At 43.5% G+C, this 20,451-nt stretch overlaps 1 protein-coding gene across 4 annotated transcripts in view; it reads left to right on the top strand.

Moving 5' to 3' along the window:
• The window catches only part of ASTN2 (astrotactin 2), a 1,047,916-nt gene that overhangs the window by 398,165 nt on the left and 629,300 nt on the right, over nt 1-20,451 (top strand). For all 4 annotated transcript variants that reach the window (XM_024996359.2, XM_024996356.2, XM_024996355.2 and 1 more), the window contains one exon: nt 13,661-13,807. In XM_024996359.2, the coding sequence (XP_024852127.1) occupies nt 13,661-13,807 (147 nt within the window). The remainder of the gene's footprint in view (nt 1-13,660; nt 13,808-20,451) is intronic.

The raw sequence follows: 20,451 nt of genomic DNA, 5'->3' as shown, positions 1-20,451 counted from the left end.
AGCCTTCCAATTCCCTCTCTTTCCACCCACTATCCATGGTAACCAAAAATCTGGTGTCTTTTTTTTTGTGGTGTGTTTTTGTTTTTTTTTTTTCTCCTAGATTCCATAGATACATGAGATCATATGGTATTTAGTTTTCTCCATCTGACTTATTTCACTTAGCCTTATGTCCTCAGAGACCCTCCATGTTGTCAAATGGCAGGATTTCCTTGTTTTTGATGGCTAAATAAAATTCTTCTGTGTGTGTGCATATCTTGCAACGTCATTATGTGTGGCTGAATGGTTAGGCAGTTTCCATGTCTCCTTTGTAAATAATGCTGCTCTGAGCATGGGGGCACAAGTACCTCTTCGTGTTAATATAAAACTACATTTTCCGTCAACACTTGGGAGCCAGGCAACTATAGACCTTGTAGTCAGATGAGACTGACTATGAAAGTGTCCTCCATCTCTTTCCAGTGGTTAAGTCTTATCTTTTCCATTTTCAGAAAGAGATCATAATTTCTGCTTTGCAAGCCTGTTGAAAAGTTTAAGCAGGCAAATGTAAGTAAAAATTATAAACCAGTGCCAAGCAAAGAATGCTCAAACTACCGCACAACTGCACTTATCTCACACGCTAGTAAAGTAATGCTCAAAATTCTCCAAGCCAGGCTTCAGCAATATGTGAACCGTGAACTTCTAGATGCTCAAGCTGGATTTAGAAAAGGCAGAGGAACAAGAGATCAACTTGCCAACATCCGCTGGATCATTGAAAAAGCAAGAGAGTTCCAGAAAAACATCTACTTCTGCTTTATTGACTATGCCAAAGCCTTTGACTGTGTGGATCACAATTAACTATGGAAAATTCTAAAAGAGATGGGAATACCAGACCACCTGACCTGCCTCTTGAGAAACCTGTATGCAGGTCAGGAGGCAACAGTTAGAACTGGACATGGAACAACAGACTGGTTCCAAATAGGAAAAGGAGTAAGTCAAGGCTGTATATTGCCACCCTGCTTATTTAACTTATATGCAGAGTACATCATGAGAAATGCTGGGCTGGGAGAACCACAAGCTGGAATCAAGATTGCCGGGAGAAATATCAATAACCTCAAATATGCAGATGACACCACCTTTATGGCAGAAAGTGAAAAACTAAAGAGCCTCTTGATGAAAGTGAAAGTGGAGAGTGAAAAAGTTGGCTTAAAGCTCAACATTCAGAAAACAAAGATCATGGCATCTGGTCCCATCACTTCATGGGAAATAGATGGGGAAACAATGGAAACAGTGTCAGACTTTATTTTTCTGGGCTCCAAAGTCACTGCAGATGGTGACTGCAGCCATGAAATTAAAAGATGCTTACTCCTTGGAAGGAAAGTTATGACCAACCTAGACAGCATATTAAAAAGCAGAGCCATTGCTTTGCCAACAGAGGTCTGTCTGGTCAAGTCTGTGGTTTTTCTAGTGGTCATGTATGGATGTGAGAGTTGGACTGTGAAGAAAGCTGAGTGCCGAAGAATCCATGCTTTTGAACTCTGGTGGTGGAAAAGACTCTTGAGAGTCCCTTGGACTGCAAGGAGATCCAACCAGTCCATCCTAAAGGAGATCAGTCCTGGGTGTTCACTGGAAGGACTGATGTTGAAGCTGAAACTCCAATACTTTGGCCCCCTGATGTGAAGAGCTGACTCATTTGAAAAGACCATGATGCTGGGAAAGATTGAAGGCAGGAGGAGAAGGGGACAACAAAGGATGAGATGGTTGGATGGTATCACTGACTCGATGGACATGAGTCTAGGTGAACTCTGGGAGTTGGTGATGGACAGGGTGGCCTGGCGTGCTGCGATTCATGGGGTCACAAAGAGTCAGACATGACTGAGCGACTGAACTGAACAGGCATAGGAGCAACAGTTAATTATTGGGAACCGCTGATTTTCCTAACAGCGACCTTTGTATTAGCTATTCAACTAGCTCATTTGTTTCCCTACTTTGTTCCACAGAACATTGATTCTCCAGTATAGCAACACTTTGGGGAAACATTGGGCTAAATTCTTCTAAAGAGAATTTAATGTAGACCTGTTAAAACATTTTAATGACAGATATATACCCTAGCACTTTAAGAGGTGATTGTAGAATGTAGCATGTCCTAGAATTTTTTGAAAATCAATTTTTTTTTTCTTTTCAAGATACATTTTATTTTGTGGGCAATATTGCACCAGCTCTATGGGCATTTAGGTACACTGTGTGATCAGTGGATCCGGATGTTCTAATCCTACCTTCCCATCTCATCAGTGAGACCTGGATCAATAGTTATGAAAGAGCACTAGACTCTGGGTCAGGTTATTCCCCTGCAATACATGAGTTCACCTGTGTGATCAGTGGATCCGGATGTTCTAATCCTACCTTCCCATCTCATCAGTGAGACCTGGATCAATAGTTATGAAAGAGCACTAGACTCTGGGTCAGGTTATTCCCCTGCAATACATGAGTTCACCTGTGTGATCAGTGGATCCGGATGTTCTAATCCTACCTTCCCATCTCATCAGTGAGACCTGGATCAATAGTTATGAAAGAGCACTAGACTCTGGGTCAGGTTATTCCCCTGCAATACATGAGTTCACCTGTGTGATCAGTGGATCCGGATGTTCTAATCCTACCTTCCCATCTCATCAGTGAGACCTGGATCAATAGTTATGAAAGAGCACTAGACTCTGGGTCAGGTTATTCCCCTGCAATACATGAGTTCACCTGTGTGATCAGTGGATCCGGATGTTCTAATCCTACCTTCCCATCTCATCAGTGAGACCTGGATCAATAGTTATGAAAGAGCACTAGACTCTGGGTCAGGTTATTCCCCTGCAATACATGAGTTCACCTGTGTGATCAGTGGATCCGGATGTTCTAATCCTACCTTCCCATCTCATCAGTGAGACCTGGATCAATAGTTATGAAAGAGCACTAGACTCTGGGTCAGGTTATTTCCCTGCAATACATGAGTTCACCTGGAATGCATGAGTTCCTGAAGTTGCTGTTCCTGAACCATGAAGGCAACTTCAAGGTGGGGGCTGTGGGGTGGGGGCAGCAGTGAAATCAAAGAGCCAGCTGTGTGGAGCCCATTCCACGTCTGCTGTCAGTGCCTGTCTCACCAACAGGGTGGTCTAGGCCTGCACTGCAGAGCCCTTCCTCATCGTCAGGGCACAGCCAGCCCCAAGGGCTCCCCAGGGACCTCGTGGATAACAGTCAGCCCCACTCGGCTCAACTGAACTATTTTCTCAGGCTCAGAGGGGAAGGAAAACAGCCATCTAGCTTGCCCCTCCCACCACCTGCCCTTCTGATAAGCTTCCCTCCGCTGATGCTAAGGTCCCCGGGAAGACCTATGGTCAATATCAGGTGGGACAACAAAGCCACCAAGAATCCACCCACAGTCCCCATAGGCCCGAGGGCAGCTGAGGTCTGTCGGGGAATTAACAGGGTTGATTCGTTTCTGCTCACATCACATCTACCATGCTGATAGAGAAGTCGTGGAAGGTAATGGTTGAGTACTTGGGCTCTCAAGTTAGGGTTTTAAAAATTTCAGCCCTACTACCTTTGGGCTGCGTGGCCTTTAGCAAGTGGTGGCGTCAGTTTTCCCGTTTGTAAAGTGGGGAAAAGGGAATAGTAGACCTCTCATGAGGTTTCTGTGAATGTGAGATACTAGGTGAAAACGGCTAATTATATTGTCTGGCACAAAGCTGATTTTTTTCTGAATGTTGGTTAATGAGGATGATGACATTCTTTGCTAGTAAAGCCATTGTAGAAAAAGCAAATCTATGTGAAGTGTAATAAAGAGACTCAAAGTATGACTTTAGAGAAATAAAGTAAGGCTAGCAATATCTGGTATGGCAGAGGAAGACTCGAGGCAACTGTATTTTGACCTTTAACTACATAGCTGCCTGCAGGAGGAAATCTTAGTGCATCCTCTTTGGCTTGGATGGCAGAAGTGGGCTCACAGAGTGAGATTCTAGGACTGTTTAGAACAAGTGTCTGAATACAGAATTGCTGCCTCCTAGGGGGTGAGTTTGCTGTCTCTGAAGTGAAGTGAAGTCGCTCAGTCGTGTCCGACTCTTTGAGATCCCGTAGACTGTAGCCTGCCAGGCTCCTCTGTCCATGGGATTCTCCAGGCAAGAATACTGGAGTGGGTTACCATTTCCTTCTCCAGGGGATCTTCCCAACCCAGGGATTGAACCTGGGTCTCCCACATTGCAGGCAGACGCTTTAACCTCTGAGCCACCAGGGAAGCTGTCTCTGGAAGTAGGCAAAAGCTGGATGAACCCTTGCATTGATCTTCTAAAGGAAAATCCTAGGGAAGATAGGAGACTGGGGAAAGTACAAATGGATGTACTTTGGATTTGAGAGTGCCACATTCAGAGAGCCAGAGAACTTAGGAAACTAGTTCATGGCAGAAATAGAAAGGGGGCAGGCTGAGGAGCGACTCGGGCCCTGGTGGGCAAGACAGGGGAAAGGCTGCCCCATGCTGACACATCGCACTGTCGTACTGTGTGCAGAATCCAGACACGAGGCAGGCTGAGGAGAGGAGGCCGCCTTCCCCAGGGTTCTGAGAAAGCCCCAGTTTAGATATTCTTTCCTCCTGTCTCCAGTGTGACACCTGAGCTTGGCAGCCATGCCCCCATTTTAGTTTCCAGAAATACACAGGGAAGCACAAAGGCCCAGGAGCTCAGGCGTGCCAGGAAGACTGTGAGCTTGTCAGTGAGGTTACTGGGGCACCTCATCAGTCTGTGGTGGGCACCCTGACATGCAGGAGGCTTGGCAGCTTCTCACAGCCTTTTTTTTTTTTTTTTGTATGATTTCTGTCTGGGCAGGGACCGATCTTTGCCTGAGAAAGTAAATGAATACATATGACTAGAAAAGTACCAATAGCAATATTCTAATGCTGACACCTCTTGGTAGAAAGCGGAACAACGTTTAAGCATTCGTTGACTGTTTCATTCAGTAGATCTTTATTGAGCACCTAATATATCCAGATGTGCTTATAGACACTAGAATCATAGAAGAGAATAACAAGTGATGCCTAACATGTGTGTGTGAACACACATGTATGTGTGTTCAGTTGTTCAGTCATGTCTGACTCTTTGTGGCCATGTGGACTGTAGCCTGCCAGGCTCCTCTGCCCGTGGAGTTTTCCAGGCAAGAATACTGGAGTGGGTTGCCGTGTCCTCCTCCAAAGGATCTTCGCAACCTCAGGGTTAGAACCTGTGACTCTTGCATCTCCTGCATTGGCAGGCAGAGAGTAGATGCACATTAAATAACTTCTTATTGAATGAATCAATTCCCAGATAAGGACATTGAGGCTTAGAGAACTAAGGTGACCTGCCCATGGGGACCAGCAGGTAGATGTAAAAGCCAGAATTCCAGCTTGAGCCAGAGCATCACACGACCTCTCGATATCCATGTAGATGCCAAGTGTTGGGCAGTGGGGTTTTAAGGAATTGAGATGAAAGGAATGACATCGAGAGTGTATATTGATCCCTAAGTATGTGTGTTCAGTGTTATAATCACAGTCTCTCATTTAGCCCACACAGCTTGTCTACCAGTTGGGGATTACCATTGTCATTTTATAGATTAGAGGACCGAGGTTCTGACCTTGTTGGTAACTAGCCAAAAGTTAGAAGCTACTAAAAGGGAAGAGTTTGGCTTTAAATCTCTATATCCAGAATCTTAAACCAAACCTCTTTGTTTTGTTCTAAGTGGCATTTCTATTTTGAGGCCTCCTTCACCCTAATTTCTGGGTTCCTAGAATCCCTGTCCCTCACTACAGTTCCATGTGCCACTTAAAGAAAGAAATGACTTCTCAGCTTCAGATCCAGCCTCTCGTCCCCCAGGATACCAGGTGGCAGGAATCAGTGGCAGTATAGCAGCCTTAGGTTTTCCACACACAGTGGTCTGATGGGGTTAGATATATTTTCTTCATTGTAAAATGTGATTGATTCAATCCAAGTTTAACGTAAATTTGATTTTCCTCTCTCAACCTGGCATTTCCAAACTGAGAATCAATCAAACCCCAAATTATAGGCAGCAGGTGGATCAACAATGCCATTATTTCCAGTTGAATTTCTCAAGCAATGCATTTTATGCCATTCTCTGCTGCCATGAGAAGAGTTGAGGCGTAAGAGGAAGGGAGAATGGAAGGGAAATTCGATTACTAACTTTCTCCAGTCTCAATACACCCTGGGGAAATTCTATTCCCACAGCGCAGTTTTCTCCCTGGCAAGTGGTGAGGAGGGATCTACAAACTGGGATATAACCAGGGCTAACCGTGACCCTTGCCTCACATTCTGAAGTGGAGCTCTCATTTATTGAGTTTTTTTTAGCCAATTACAAGCATCATCTTATTTTATCTTCATATCAGTTCTTTTTTTTTTTTTTTAATTTAAAAAAAATTTTTTTTCTTTAATAGAAAGTTATTTAATTAGTATACCTGTGTTCCCCATCCTGAACCCTCCTCCCAGTTCTGAAAGACCATTGTTCTCATTTTTTTTCTTTATTCAGATGGAGACCTTGTGTCTTCTTAGGGTTAGGAAAAAGGGGAAATGACACACAGATTTTTGTGGTTAAGCCAGGGTAGGCATGTCTGGCTCTTAAGACCATACTCTTTCCACAACGGCATGATGCTGTCTGGGAACCCTTATTCTGTGGTGAAGTGGGAGGTAGCGGGGTTATGGAGGAGAGGGTGGAAAGAACTGGGTCTAGCAGCAACACAGATGCAACTGGAGATAATCATACTAGGAGAAGTAAGTCAGAGAAAGATGGGTACCATACGATGCCGCTTGTGTGTGGAATCCAAAATACGGCACCAATGAACCTTCTGAAAAATGGAAACAGACTCAGGGACACACAGGACGGACTTGTGGTTGCCAAGCTGGGGGCTGGGGGGGTGTGAGGAGGGAGAGGGTTTGACCGGAAGGTCAGTGCTGGTAGATGCAAACTATTACATTTTGAATGGATAGACAGCAAGACACTCCCATGTGGCACAGTGATATATTCGATACTCTGTGATAAACTATAATGGAAATGAATATAAAAGTAATGTATATGTAAGTATAACTGAGTCACTGTGCTGTAGATTGACACAATACTGTAAATCAATCAACGACGCTTCAGTTAAAGAAAAAAAAAAAGTACTCTGTAATGACCTGTGCGGGGAAAGAACCTCAAAAAGAGTGGATGTGTGTGATGTGTAATTGATTCACTTTACTGTACGGTGGAAACTAACACAACATTGTAAACCAGCCATACTCAACAAAATTCAGTTTAAAACACAAGTGGGAATAAAAAAGAACCGGTTCTAACCCTGACTCTGCCACATGCAGTTGACATGACCTCTGGCTTTTATTACTCTACCCCACTGTTCCTGAGCAAAACAGAGAGAGTAGTAGCAGTTTGCTCTAAGGACTGAATGAGATAATTCTCCTCTAAAATGTTAGCTTCAAGCACATTGGCTGTTTTCTTTACTGTTTTTCCCTCTTGACTAGAACAGTGTGAGGGAAGAGTTGGTATTCAATAAAAACTTGTTGGAAAGATGGATGGGTGGATGGATGGATGGAAGTGTTAGGCATAGCTCCTGGACAACAGAAACTAGCTAACAAATGGAGGTTCTCTTCCCTCCAGGCCTTTGCCTCCTGCACTGCAGTGCAGAGCCTGGGTGAGGAGGAGTTGTGTATTATGGGAGAGAGAGTTTCTACCTTGCCACTGTCTACAGTCCCGACTCAGAGCTAACTGCTGATCATCAGTTCCCTAGGCCAGATCAGATCAGATCAGATCAGTCGCTCAGTCCTGTCTGACTCTTTGCGACACCATGAATCGCAGCACGCCAGGCCTCCCTGTCCATCACCAACTCCCGGAGTTCACTGAGACTCATGTCCATCGAGTCAGTGATGCCATCCAGCCATCTCATCCTCTGTCGTCCCCTTCTCCTGCCCCCAATCCCTCCCAGCATCAGAGTCTTTGCCAATGAGTCAACTCTTTGTATGAGGTGGCCAAAGTACTGGAGTTTCAGCTTTAGCATCATTCCTTCCAAAGAAATCCCAGGGCTGATCGCCTTCAGAATGGACTGGTTGGATCTCCTTGCAGTCCAAGGGATTCTCAAGAGTCTTCTCCAACACCACAGTTCAAAAGCATCAATTCTTCAGCGCTCAGCCTTCTTCACAGTCCAACTCTCACATCCATACATGACCACAGGAAAAACCATAGCCTTGACTAGACAAACCTTTGTTGGCAAAGTAATGTCTCTGGTTTTGAATATGCTATCTAGGTTGGTCATAACTTTCTTTCCAAGGAGTAAGTGTCTTTTAATTTCATGGCTGCAGTCACCATCTGCAGTGATTTTGGAGCCCAGAAAAATAAAGTCTGACACTGTTTCCACTGTTTCCCCATCTATTTCCCATGAAGTGATGGGACCGGATGCCATGATCTTCATTTTCTGAATGTTGAGCTTTAAGCCAACTTTTTCACTCTCCACTGTCACCTTCATCAAGAGGCTTTTGAGTTCCTCTTCACTTTCTGCCATAAGGGTGGTGTCATCTGCATATCTGAGGTGATTGATATTTCTCCCAGCAATCTTGATTCTAGCTTGTGTTTCTTCCAGTCCAGCGTTTCTCATGATGTACTCTTCATATAAGTTAAATAAACAGGGTGACAATATACAGCCTTGATGTACTCCTTTTCCTATTTGGAACCAGTCTGTTGTTCCAGGAGTTCTTTAAAAAGTCACCTCTGTTTGCATCCCATAGTGAAGTTTCTGCCAGGGTCGTTGCCATGGAAACCCCCCAAGCCCTGGTGGCTGCTCCATGGGCATCTGGCCCAAGTGCAGACTTGACGTGCGTGCTTTCTTCTTCCCGGACTTGAGAGACAACTGTGGTGTTTCAGGCTTTCTCTGAGTAAATGCTACCCCAGGTTGCTGTTCATTTGCATTCTCTCTCCCATTCCTGCTTCTTAAAACTCTCCCTGCGTGCTCCTCGCTGTGTGACTTCAGTTTCTGTAAAGAATCATTCAGTTCCTCTTATGTTCTGATAATGGGTTGGACAAAGAGATAAATAAGTCCTGATTTCTGCTGTCAGTTATGAGATAAACACCAATGTCTGGCTTGGAAATGACCATTTTACCAAGGGTCTATCTTATGCCAGAAACTGTGCTGGTCATCTGACATTTGCTGTCTCATGTCTTACAACACTCTTGAAGGAAAGGTCATTTTATTCCTATTCTCCAGATAAGAAAACTAACGACCAACAAGCTAATATGACTTTACTCCTACTCCTCACCCCTTGACTCTTTTTTAAAAAATATTTAATTTTGGCTGTGCTGGGTCCTCACTGCTATGCATGGACTCTCCAGTTGCAGCGAGTAGGAGCTTCTCATGGCGGTGGCTTCCTTCGTGCAGAGTACGGGCTCTGGGCACAGGGCTCAGCAGTGCTGCACGCAGGTTGTTGCAGTGCATTTGTTGCAGTGCGTGGGCTCAGTTGCCCCACCGCATGTGGAATCCTCCCAGGCCAGGGATTGAACCCGTGTCCCCTGCATTGGCAGTCAGATTCTTAACCACCGGGCCACCAAGGAAGTCCCCTGCTGCTGCTGCTAAGTCGCTTCAGTCATTTCCGACTCTGTGCGACCCCATAGACGGCAGCCCACCAGGCTCCCCCGTCCCTGGGATTCTCCAGGCAAGAGTGCTGGAGTGGGGTGCCATTGCCTTCTCCAGGAAGACCCCTATTGACTCTTAAAGACCCTGGATTACTCTGAAGGTTTAAATGGAGGGCCCAGCATGGGCCCAGGGAGCTAGTGCAAGCAGTTCCTCTCCTGCTCCTCGACTGTCTTCCCCCAGCCAGAAATCAGCCCCTGGGAGCCTGGGTGGTATATCCATAACTGGCTAATTAGTGGGCAGAATGTCTTGATTACAGCCATTGCTAATGCTGCAACAACCAGTCTGAGAGGTGCCCTCTGGACCACCCACAGGGCACCGTTTTCCTTCCAGGGTGTCCACATCCCCAGAGCCAGGTGCCTCTAGGCACTTTTTGTAGCTTACACTCTGGACCTGGTTCACCTTCCCAAGAGTTTATTCATGTCAGCTTCATCTTCACATGTTATTTCTCTCAGTACAGCCTCTATGGAGCCTGGAGTGGAAGCTCAGTGCTGCTCCTAACTCATATCTGGGGGCAGGATGGGGAGAGGCTTGTTAAATACCCAGGCTAGTTGTAATATGTTGACTTTTTAAGAAAATACCTACATACTCTTTCTGGTAGAAAACATTGGTGTTAACTTGATTCTTCTGTTTAGTTATGAAGCAGTTGATAACACCAAAGTTTGAAACAGCTTCTTGTGGTCCCAAATGAGAGGAAAAAAGTGCGTTTTTTATGTGGTCCTTTTTTAAGTTTAGAGATTTTCTATCTTCTGACACCAGAACCATCTAAACCACTCCTCTATTTAACTAGTATTCACTAACTATAGGAACCACAGATAATGAATTGTCCCTGCCACAGGCTATGCCTTGTTCTGTGCGCTGTGCTTAGTCGCTCAGTCTTGTCCAACTCTTTGTGACCCCATGAACTGTAGCCCACCAGGCTCCTCTGTCCATGGTGATTCTCCAGACAATACTAGAGTGGGTTGCCATGCCCTCCTCCAGGGGATCTTCCCAACCCAGGGACTGAACCCAGGTCTCCTGCATTGTAAGCAGATTCTTTACCATCTGAGCCACAAGAAAAGCCCAATAATACTAGAGTGGGTAGCCTATCCCTTCTCCAGGGGACCTTCCAGACCCAGGAATTGAAGCAGGGTCTCCTGCATTGCAGGCAGATTCTTTACCAACTGAGCTACCAGGGAAACCCCATGCCTTATTCTAAGACTGGCAATAAAGATAAAGCCCTTATTTTAAATGAAGTAATTTCTAGGTTCTAGGCAGTAAACTTGGCAGGAGAGACATAAAGATGGTAAAGGTGGGATCCCTTCCCTCAAGGAGCTCACTGGTTATTAGTAAAAACAGATATTCATACAGGAATCCCAAAGTGGGCTGTCAGGGTATACATTAGGTCCATCCATCTAAGTGTCGACTGGGTATGGTTGCTGTGCTTTTTGATAGGTCACTGCCAGGGCCTGGTTGCTGATTTGTTATCATCACTTCTGGAAGTTATGATGCATTTACTGAGATGCTACCAGATGATGCATTGACTGAGATGCTACCATATGGGCTTCCCTGGTGGCTCATAAAGAGCCATTCTTGGTTAAGAGTTTGTTTGTGATGCAGCAGACCCAGGTTCAATCTCTGGGTCGGGAAGATCCCCTGAAGAAGGAAATAGCAACCATTCCAGTATTCTTGCCTTGGAGAATCCCATGGACAGAGGAGCATGGCAGGGTACAGTCCGTGGGGGTCACAAGAGTCGGACACGACTGAGTGACTAAACCTGCTTTTAACCTATTTACCATATTCCAGACATTGCACTCAGCATCAGGACACAGTGATGAGCAGAAGACAGTGCCTTCCCTCAAGGAGTTTACCATCAAGTTACTAGATTCTGGTGTTTGAATAAGATATTTTAAGAAACCCAGCAAATGTAGACAAATCTGTCTCCCTAGAGGGAGAGGAATTCACATTTATAATTAATCTCAGTGAGGGATGGGAGACAAGAAAACAAGTGGACTTAACTTCTAGAAATAACTCCTGTGCTAATAGGAACATGATGGAGAGTGCTTGCTATGGCATCACTGTAGTGCTTCAACCCTGCCAGCACCTGGCTAGCTGGGTAGGCGAGAGTCACAGAAGGCATGAGTGGAGGGGCCCACCATGCACCCCAGACATCTGCCAGGCTGATCAGCATGGACCACATCCTACGGCCAGGTGCTGTATGACAGCTCAAGGGGTTCCACCAGGGAGTGGGGAGCGAAAGTGTGCCCATACCTCCCTCATCTCACAAGAGACAAACAACAGAAGAGACGCGGGGTAAAGAGGTGAAAATGCCAAGGGCATAGAATACAGAGGACCGCGTGCTCTTTAAATGCTGTGAAGGAGGAAGACGGAGGACTGAAAGATGACATCTAGGTTTCTGGCCAGTTTAAATGATGGTGCTTTCAATGCTTTGCGGAGACCAGGAAAGGAGGAGGCTTTTAGGAGAAGATAATGTGTCCAATGTTGAACATGTCATTTTGTCATACTTGGGGGATTTTCAGAGAAAGATGTCTGGGAGGTTTGGGCATAAAGGTTTGCTCCAGATAAGAGTCCAAAGGATAATAGAAATTTGGGAAACATTGCTTTAGAAATGGTAATCAAAGCCTTGAAATTAAATGTGACTAGTAGAGCCTAAATAATGAGATCCAGTGTGCTCAGGACATAGTCCACAGAATTTCTTTGCTGGCTCTCCTTGCCATGCAGATCCAATCTATCTACTCATTCTACTGCGTCCGTGAAGTTGGCTTTAGTTTTCTCAAGCAACTTTCCCCCCTCCCCCACTGCTATCCTATGTCCTCTCTAGTAGCTCTTAGCACAACTTGCCTTGGATTCTAATTAGCTGTGGATAAGTTTGCCTTTGGGCTTCCCAAGTGGTGTTAGTGGTAAAGAACCTGCCTGCCGATGCAGGAGATGTAAGAGATGCAGGTTCAGTCCCTGTGTTGGGAAGATTCCCTCCTCCCTGGAGGACGGCATGGCAACCCACTCCAATATTCTTGCCTGGAGAATCCCATGGACAGAGGAGCCTGGTGGGCTACAGTCCATAGGGTCACAAAGAGTCGGATACAACTGAAGTGACTTAGCGTGCATGCACGAGCCTGCCTTTGCCCCTAGCCTGTAAGCTCTTGAAGAGCAAGAACTATTCTTATTCTGCTCTGTGTGTGTCTCACATAGTAGGTCATCAGTAAATGCTTGGGAAATTAACTTGAACTGATCAGCCTCAACAGTATGTAAAACCGTTCTAGATGACAGACCTTATATATACACCATGCCACGTGATAATCACAAGCACTTGTGAACTTTTATTATTATCCTCATCATTCACACAAGAAAACTGAGATTCAAAAATGAAACCATAGCCAGTGAGGACTGAAGCCCAGGTTTGAACTCATAATGGTCAAACTCCAAAGCCCATGCCCCTTCCCCTTGGCCTTATGAGTTCAACAACACAGCATCTTCTCAATTGCTTCTAAAGAGAGTAGAAAATTTAATATCATCTAAATATTAAAAATGATCAGTCTAATTGGAAGGGGAGGAGTGAGAATTGCCACAGTTTTGAGGAAATTTGTTTCTTTTCATTTATACCAAAAGGGATAATCGACCTGTTTTGCAATGGGTTAAAGATCCAAAAAAGGGGCTTCCCGGTGGTACAGTGGTTAAGGCTTTGCCTTCCCATGCAGCGGGGTACAGGTTCAATCCCTTGTCAGGGAGCTGAGATCTCACATGCCTCATGGCCAAAAGAATAGAACATTAAAAAAAAAGTATTGTAATAGATTCAATTAAAACTTAAAGAAAAGTACAATTGAAAGAAAAAAAAAAAAGACTCAACAAGTGACCATGAGTTGTCATTGCAAGCACAGAGACTGGGGAATGTGGTTTCTTTTTCCTGCTTCCCATTTGGAAAACAACAGGATTCCCAAGCCCCAGGCTCCTCCTGTTTCCTCACCTTGTGGACTTACGTATCTTTGTGTGTGTTCCTCTTACTAGGTTTGCTGAAAAGCCCAGTGAACAAGACGGCCCTGACGCTGATTGCCGTGAGCTCCTGCATCCTGGCCATGGTGTGTGGCAGCCAGATGTCCTGTCCACTCACGGTGAAGGTGACTCTGCACGTGCCTGAGCACTTCATTGCAGACGGTAAGAGCTGAGCGTTAGAGATGCCCCACTCCTGCTAGGCACCTGGCACTCCCGTCCAGTTGAATGTTTCCCATGAACATTCCCCACTTGAACATGCCCAACCTCAGAATTAGGTTGCCAAAACTAGAGAGAGCGTCCAAAGACCTTAAAAGAGGTCTTCATCATTTAGAATCCTGGGTTATTTAATACAACTGAAGACTGCTTTTATTCCCTGGGCAAGGATAAGGTTTGTTAATAAAGAATTCAGACGTGAGTTTGCAGAAAGATCGAGCGCTTCAGAGAACCTACTGTTTCTTATCGAGCTTGTGCGTCCTCTTGTTGTTGAATCACTCAGTCATGTCCGACTCTTTGCAACCCCGTGGGCCACAGCATGCCAGGCTTCCCTGTCCTTCACTATCTCCCAGAGTTTGCTATTCCTAACTAAATATACCACTCACTGCGACCCCCCCCCCCCAGAAAAATAGTCTTTGCTAATTAAAAACTATGACAAAGAAGACTGTATGAGCTTTGTGGAAACTTCCTTGAGTGTCCTGGATTATACTCATACCTCATTCCCTGTAAATGTACTTTGCAAGCATATTATATCCTACCATTTACTCTTCACCCAATTAATTTGAATTAATGAGACACGGTAGTTGCTGTAGTCATTCGCAAAGCATGGTCCAAGAAACTGATTAAGGTGCTTGATATCTATTGCTAAAGTGCCCTCCAGAAAATGGTCCCAGTTTCCGTACATCCAGCAGGATGTGATGTGCTTCCCCAAACACTTGGCATTATTGTTATTTATTTATTTTTTTACAATTTACAGCACATATATCATACCTTTTCCTTGTTACACATTACAGAAGAATTGCTTTTCTCTATACACTTCCATTTGGGAAAAGAGTTTATTTTTAATGAAGTATAGTTGATATACAATGTTATGTTAAATTTTGCTGTACAGCAAAGATATATATATATATATATATATATATATAAAATCATGTATACACACATGCACACACACATTTTTATGGGGCTTCCCAGGTGGCGCTAGTGGTAAAGAATCTGCCTGTCAGTGCAGGAGAGGTAAGAGACCTCTAGGTTGGTAAGATCCCCTGGAGGAGGGCATGGCAACCCACTTCAGTATTCTTGCCTGGAGAATCCTCATGGACAGAGGAGCCTGGCAGGCTACAGTCCATAGGGTCACAAGGAGTCAGACATGACTGAAGCAACTTAGAATACATATGCACATACATTTTTAATATTCATTTCCATATGGCTTATCACAGGATGCTTTATATAGTTCCCTGTATACAGTAGGATCTCGTTGCTTGTCCATTCTATATATGAGTTTGCATCTGCGAACCCCACCTCCCAACTCCTTGCTTTCCCTATCCCCTCCCCCTTGGCAACTAACAATCTGTTCTCTATATCCATGAGTCTGTTTGTGTTTTATAGATAAGTTCATTTGTGTTGTATTTTAGATTTCATATGTAGGTGATATCAAATGATATTTGTCTTTCTGACTTAATTCCCATAGGATGAGTATCTCTGGTTGCATTCATTTTGATACAAACGGCATTATTTCCCTCTTTTTTTATGACTGAGTATTATCCTGTTGTTTGCATGTACCACATCTTCTTTTTTGTTATTAATCTTTATTGGAGTATAGTCGATTTACAATGTTGTGTTAGTCTCAAGTGTACATCAAACTGAATTATGCACACACACACACCATTCTTTTTCAGATTCTTTTCCCATATAGGTTATTACAGACTATTGAATGAAGTTCCCTGTCTTATGCAGTAGGTCCTTATTAGTATTATTATTATTTTTAAATGTATTAAAAGTTATCATAAATATAATAAAGAAGACATATTAAGTATGCAGCTTAATGAATTTTTACATGAATTCACCCAGATCAAACATAAAACATTACCAGAACCATCAGCTTCCTGACGCGCCCTCCCAGTGAATCCCCTCCCATGGATAACCACCCTTCTGACTTAGCACCGTATGAGTACCATTATTTTTTTTAATCTTTTTCTGGTTGGATATATATTAGATGTTTTTGAGAGCCTTACTGTATATTTGTCACCCTTATTCCATTGCAACTCAATTTTATCTATAATTTTTAAGTTACAGTATTTACAGCATAGCACCAATTTGTTCAGTGTGTTCTGTCCAAAGAGAAACGTCCACCTCCTTTCCCTGAAACACCTTGACTTCTACTAAAGCGTCCTGTGATTGCTCCTACTTCACCATAGTGAACTAGTCCCTACTTTAAATTTGTAGAATTATTTTTATTGATGTATGCTGCTAAGTCACCCCAGTCATGTCCGACTCTTTGTGACCCCATAGACGGCAGCCCACCAGGCTCCCCCGTCCCTGGGATTCTCCAGGCAAGAACACTGGAGTGGGTTGCCATTTCCTTCTCCAATGCATGAAAGTGAAAAGTGAAAGTGAAGTCCGCTTGGTCGTGTCTGACTCTTTGCGACCCCATGGAATGCAGCCCACCAGGCTCCTCCATCCATGGGATTCTCATTGATGTATAGTTGTGCAATATTATGAAAGATTCAGGTGTACACCATAGTAATTAACAATTTTTAAAGACATTCCATTTACAGTTATTGTAAAATATTGGCTATGTTCCCTGTGTCATACTGTATATCCTTATGGCTTATATATTTTGTATGTAGTACTTCATACCTCTCAACCCCCTCCCACTATCTTTCCCGTTCCCCTTTTCCTCTCCCCTCTGGTAACCACTGTTTCATTTTTTTTTTTTTCTCTCTATCTGTGAGTCTGTTTCTTTTCTGTTATTGTCATTCATTTGTTGTCTTTTTTAGATTTCGCATCAAAGTGCTATCATACAGTATTTGTCTTTCTCTGTCTGACTTATCTCTGGCCTCATTCTGACATCACAATAGTTTTGCCATTTTCTTCAAGGATAGGGTGATCCTTTGATTTTCCTATCTCCCAACTATATGCTTTCTAAAAAAATCTGCTTTCCATGAGGGTGGGACATGATCTAACAAAGGAAAAAAAAAGACATATGTATTGAAGTTGGTAGGGTTTCTAACTCTGATTTCTGGAAATATGATATGAGAATGTTTTGCAGAGAGGCAAGAGGAGAAGTGATGACAAGGTACCTATTTCCTTGAACCCTTACCATCACTTGGCATTAGCATTTGTAAATGCAGTCAGATATAGCATACATAAATACATAAATTTATATACATGTAATATACATATTACATGTATAGAAATCAGTGGTTTTTTAAACATATATTTATACAGCCAAATAGAAATATAGCCCCCCACCCAAGGCCACTGGCTGAGTTATAAACAGTAACCCTGTCATAATGAGGCCTGTCATGGTGAGAGCAACCCCCATCAAATGGGAGAGAATCTATCAAGACAAGGCCACCCAAGGACCATGGCCAAGGCAGCTCTCACCGTTCTTACCTTTCCCCATGAAGCTTAAGCTGCCAAACTGCCGCCAGCCCTTTCTTAGAGTGCTCAGTCAACCGTGTGCCTTTGGGCTGTCCATGGTGCTGAAGTGTTGAAGGTGGCTGAGTAATGGGCTTGGTCTTCGGAGGGGGAATAATGGATTCTGTACTTGTGTTACAACATAGATGTACTTGATACTTTCTGCCCATTACACAAAAAGGTCAGTATGATATAGTACTTGTCCAGAGCCCAGCTGGCAAGAGCAGTAAATACTAACAGAGTCCCCATCCAAGCCCTTGGCAAATATCACCCTTTCCTTTGGGCCTTCTCAAGGCCACTGGTGGCTTTTTGCTCTGCTAAGCACCTAGTGAAGAGATGGGCAAGTGTGTGTCCAAATTGACTGGATTTGGCATTGATTTTTCAGCTGTGGCCTGTAAATGATCTGCATTTGCATTAGACAACCCAAATGTCTCATGATCCCCAGAGCTAGTGAACCATATTCTCTATGAGTAGATCTCAAGCACTAATGGTCTCAACAAGAACTCGAGGAGATCCCTTATCAGAAGTTTGAAAGCTGCATCGATATTTCTGTTAAGTGTTGCTTTCCTTTCATCTAACAGGGTAATAACTCCTTGAGACCTCTTGCAGCCCTCATAAGGGGTTTTGTTTTCTTCCATCTGTGTCTTGATCCATGCTAATTTATGGAGCTGCCTCATAGTGCAATTCCAGTGATTGCCAATAACACTGAATATCATGTGAGTGGTCCCCATGCTTCATAACAAAGCAGCTCTTATCACATGGATTTGAGCTTCATCTAAATTGCCCTACAGGTAGCATTATTGATAAATAGATATTGGTTAACATTAAGAGCTCATATGAGTTGAGATGTTAGTTTCTTCAATTCTTGGGGCTTCCAGTATATGTTAGGATATATTCACCCAAGATCCTGGCTGTATAATAATCCAGTAGAAGACACAACTTTTAAAGGAATAAGTTGTCTAGATTAAACAGGTGAAATGGTTCCACTCTAGTGTATATAGATAGCAGTATGCCTAGAGTTTTCTGTTCTGTTTTGTTCTGGAAATTGTACTTTAAGAAGGTCAGTGATATATTGGAAGACATCCAAGATAAAGGACTTCAGCCAAGAGATTGGAAAAACATTGTCAATATGTAATGGCTTCTTAAGGAAATGATGGAAGAAAATCATTCTGTAAGAAGTGTTTAAGGAACTCAGACAAAAAGTGAACTTGAAATTATTGAGCATATCTGTTATGAATATGCAGTGTCAAAACACCTTACATAAAGTTACTAATTTAATTCTCAAAGCAGAACTGTGGGGCAGGATTTAGCATCCTCTTTTTGCATACATGGAAGGTAGGTTTTAGAGATGTTAAGAGATTTAGCCAGATTAACACACAGAAGTGAAGCAAGCTATGCAAGCCCAAGCCAACCTAAACCACTTATCCATGCTTTTTTTATGTGCCATGCCTTCACAAAAATGACCATGACAGTTATTATTTGTCTTGAAAAGGGAGCAGGCTTGTTCTGAAAATCCCCAGGAAGCAAAATTAGAGCTATATGGGTTATGAGGGTGGTCAGAGATGGGAGAAAATTGAGTATTAGTCTGAAAATATCTCCACTTTCTAAGCTTTAGTCTCATCTATAAAGGAGGGGATAATAGTAGTATGTATCTCATAGAGTTATTGTGAAGAATAAGTGAAATAATGTTCATAAGACTTTTAGCTCAGTACCTGAGATCTAGTAATGGCTCAATAAATTGTATTAATGTTAGTAGTTGTGATAATACTTTTTAATATCAGAAAGGGGTCATTGCAAGGTAATGAGTTCCCCATCGTAGGGAATTTCCTGAAAATAGGTGACCACATTTCTATGAAGCCACACAAGAAAAGTAAAGGAATATGTTTGGCTGTGGTACCAAATAGTTTAAATTGGAGCCATTTTACCAGAATATAAATTTTTAAAACATTAAAAGTCTTAGGGCCTTTGGAGTATGTTTGTTTATTCTTTACTGCTTCATCTCTGAGTATCACTCATTCTTTGACTAGGCTCAGAAAGGGAGTGAGACTCAGGGATGGGTTATGGCCAGTGATGTCTCTTGACTAAATATACACCTCTACGGAACACATGCTTTGTTCTTTTATGTTGATTTGCTCATTGGTGAGCATATCATGGAAGCCACCATGCTTCCCTCATGGCTCAGATGGTAAGGAATCTGCAATGTAGGAGACCTGGGTTCCATCCCTGGGTCGGGAAGATCCCCTGGAGAAGGGAATGGCTACTCACTCCAGTATTCTTGCCTGGAAAATCCCATGGACAGAGGAGCCTGGTGGGCTATAATCCATGGGGTTGCAAAGATTCAGACATAGCTGAGTAACTTAACACTTTCATTTTAACCTAAACACAAACTGTGTTCTTTTATGTTGATATGCTCATTTGGCATAAATATCCCTGCAGAAATATCTATTTGTTAAGGTCAAGTTAATGTCTTGGCAGAAAAAGCAATGGCACCCCACTCCAGTACTCTTGCCTGGAAAATCCCATGGACAGAGGAGCCTGGTAGGCTACAGTCCATGGGGTCACTAAGAGTCGGACACGACTGAGCGACTTCACTTTCACTCTTCACTTTCATGCATTGGAGAAGGAAATGGCAACCCACTCCAGTGTTCTTGCCTGGAGAATCCCAGGGATGGGGAAGCCTGGTTGGGCCGCTGTCTATGGGGTCGCACAGAGTCAGACACGATTGAAGTGACTTAGCAGCAGCAGCAGCAGCAATGTCTTGGCATTAACTTTTGGGTTGGACTGAGGTAGTATTCCTGTCTTCTCTGTTCCCTGTGATAGAGAAATTGGGGATTATGGGTTCCTTACCAGCCTATGACATCACCAAGTGGAAGCATTCATCATCAGGATGCCCTGGTTCATTAATATGCCCCATGCCTAGCTGCTTTTGAACACAACATTATATACAATGAATCTTGCTCTACATTTATTTGCTTGCATCCCTGCTTTATGCCTTTCCACCCAAGAGAGTGAGCTAATGTGTGGCCGTGCCATTAATGAGGAATGAGGTTCGTAATTGACTTCAGAGCACGTGTGCAGTGATTTGAATACAAGGGAAAAGTCGTTTCAATTCTTGGAAGTAGAAATTGCACCACACTGAAGGTGACTGCTTAGTCACAAACCACCAAGCA

Source organism: Bos taurus, chromosome 8, assembly GCF_002263795.3.
Source record: "Bos taurus isolate L1 Dominette 01449 registration number 42190680 breed Hereford chromosome 8, ARS-UCD2.0, whole genome shotgun sequence".
NCBI classification, from domain to species: domain Eukaryota; kingdom Metazoa; phylum Chordata; class Mammalia; order Artiodactyla; family Bovidae; genus Bos; species Bos taurus.
Note: the sequence above shows the minus strand (reverse complement) of the source record. Positions and strands in the feature narration are given on the sequence as shown.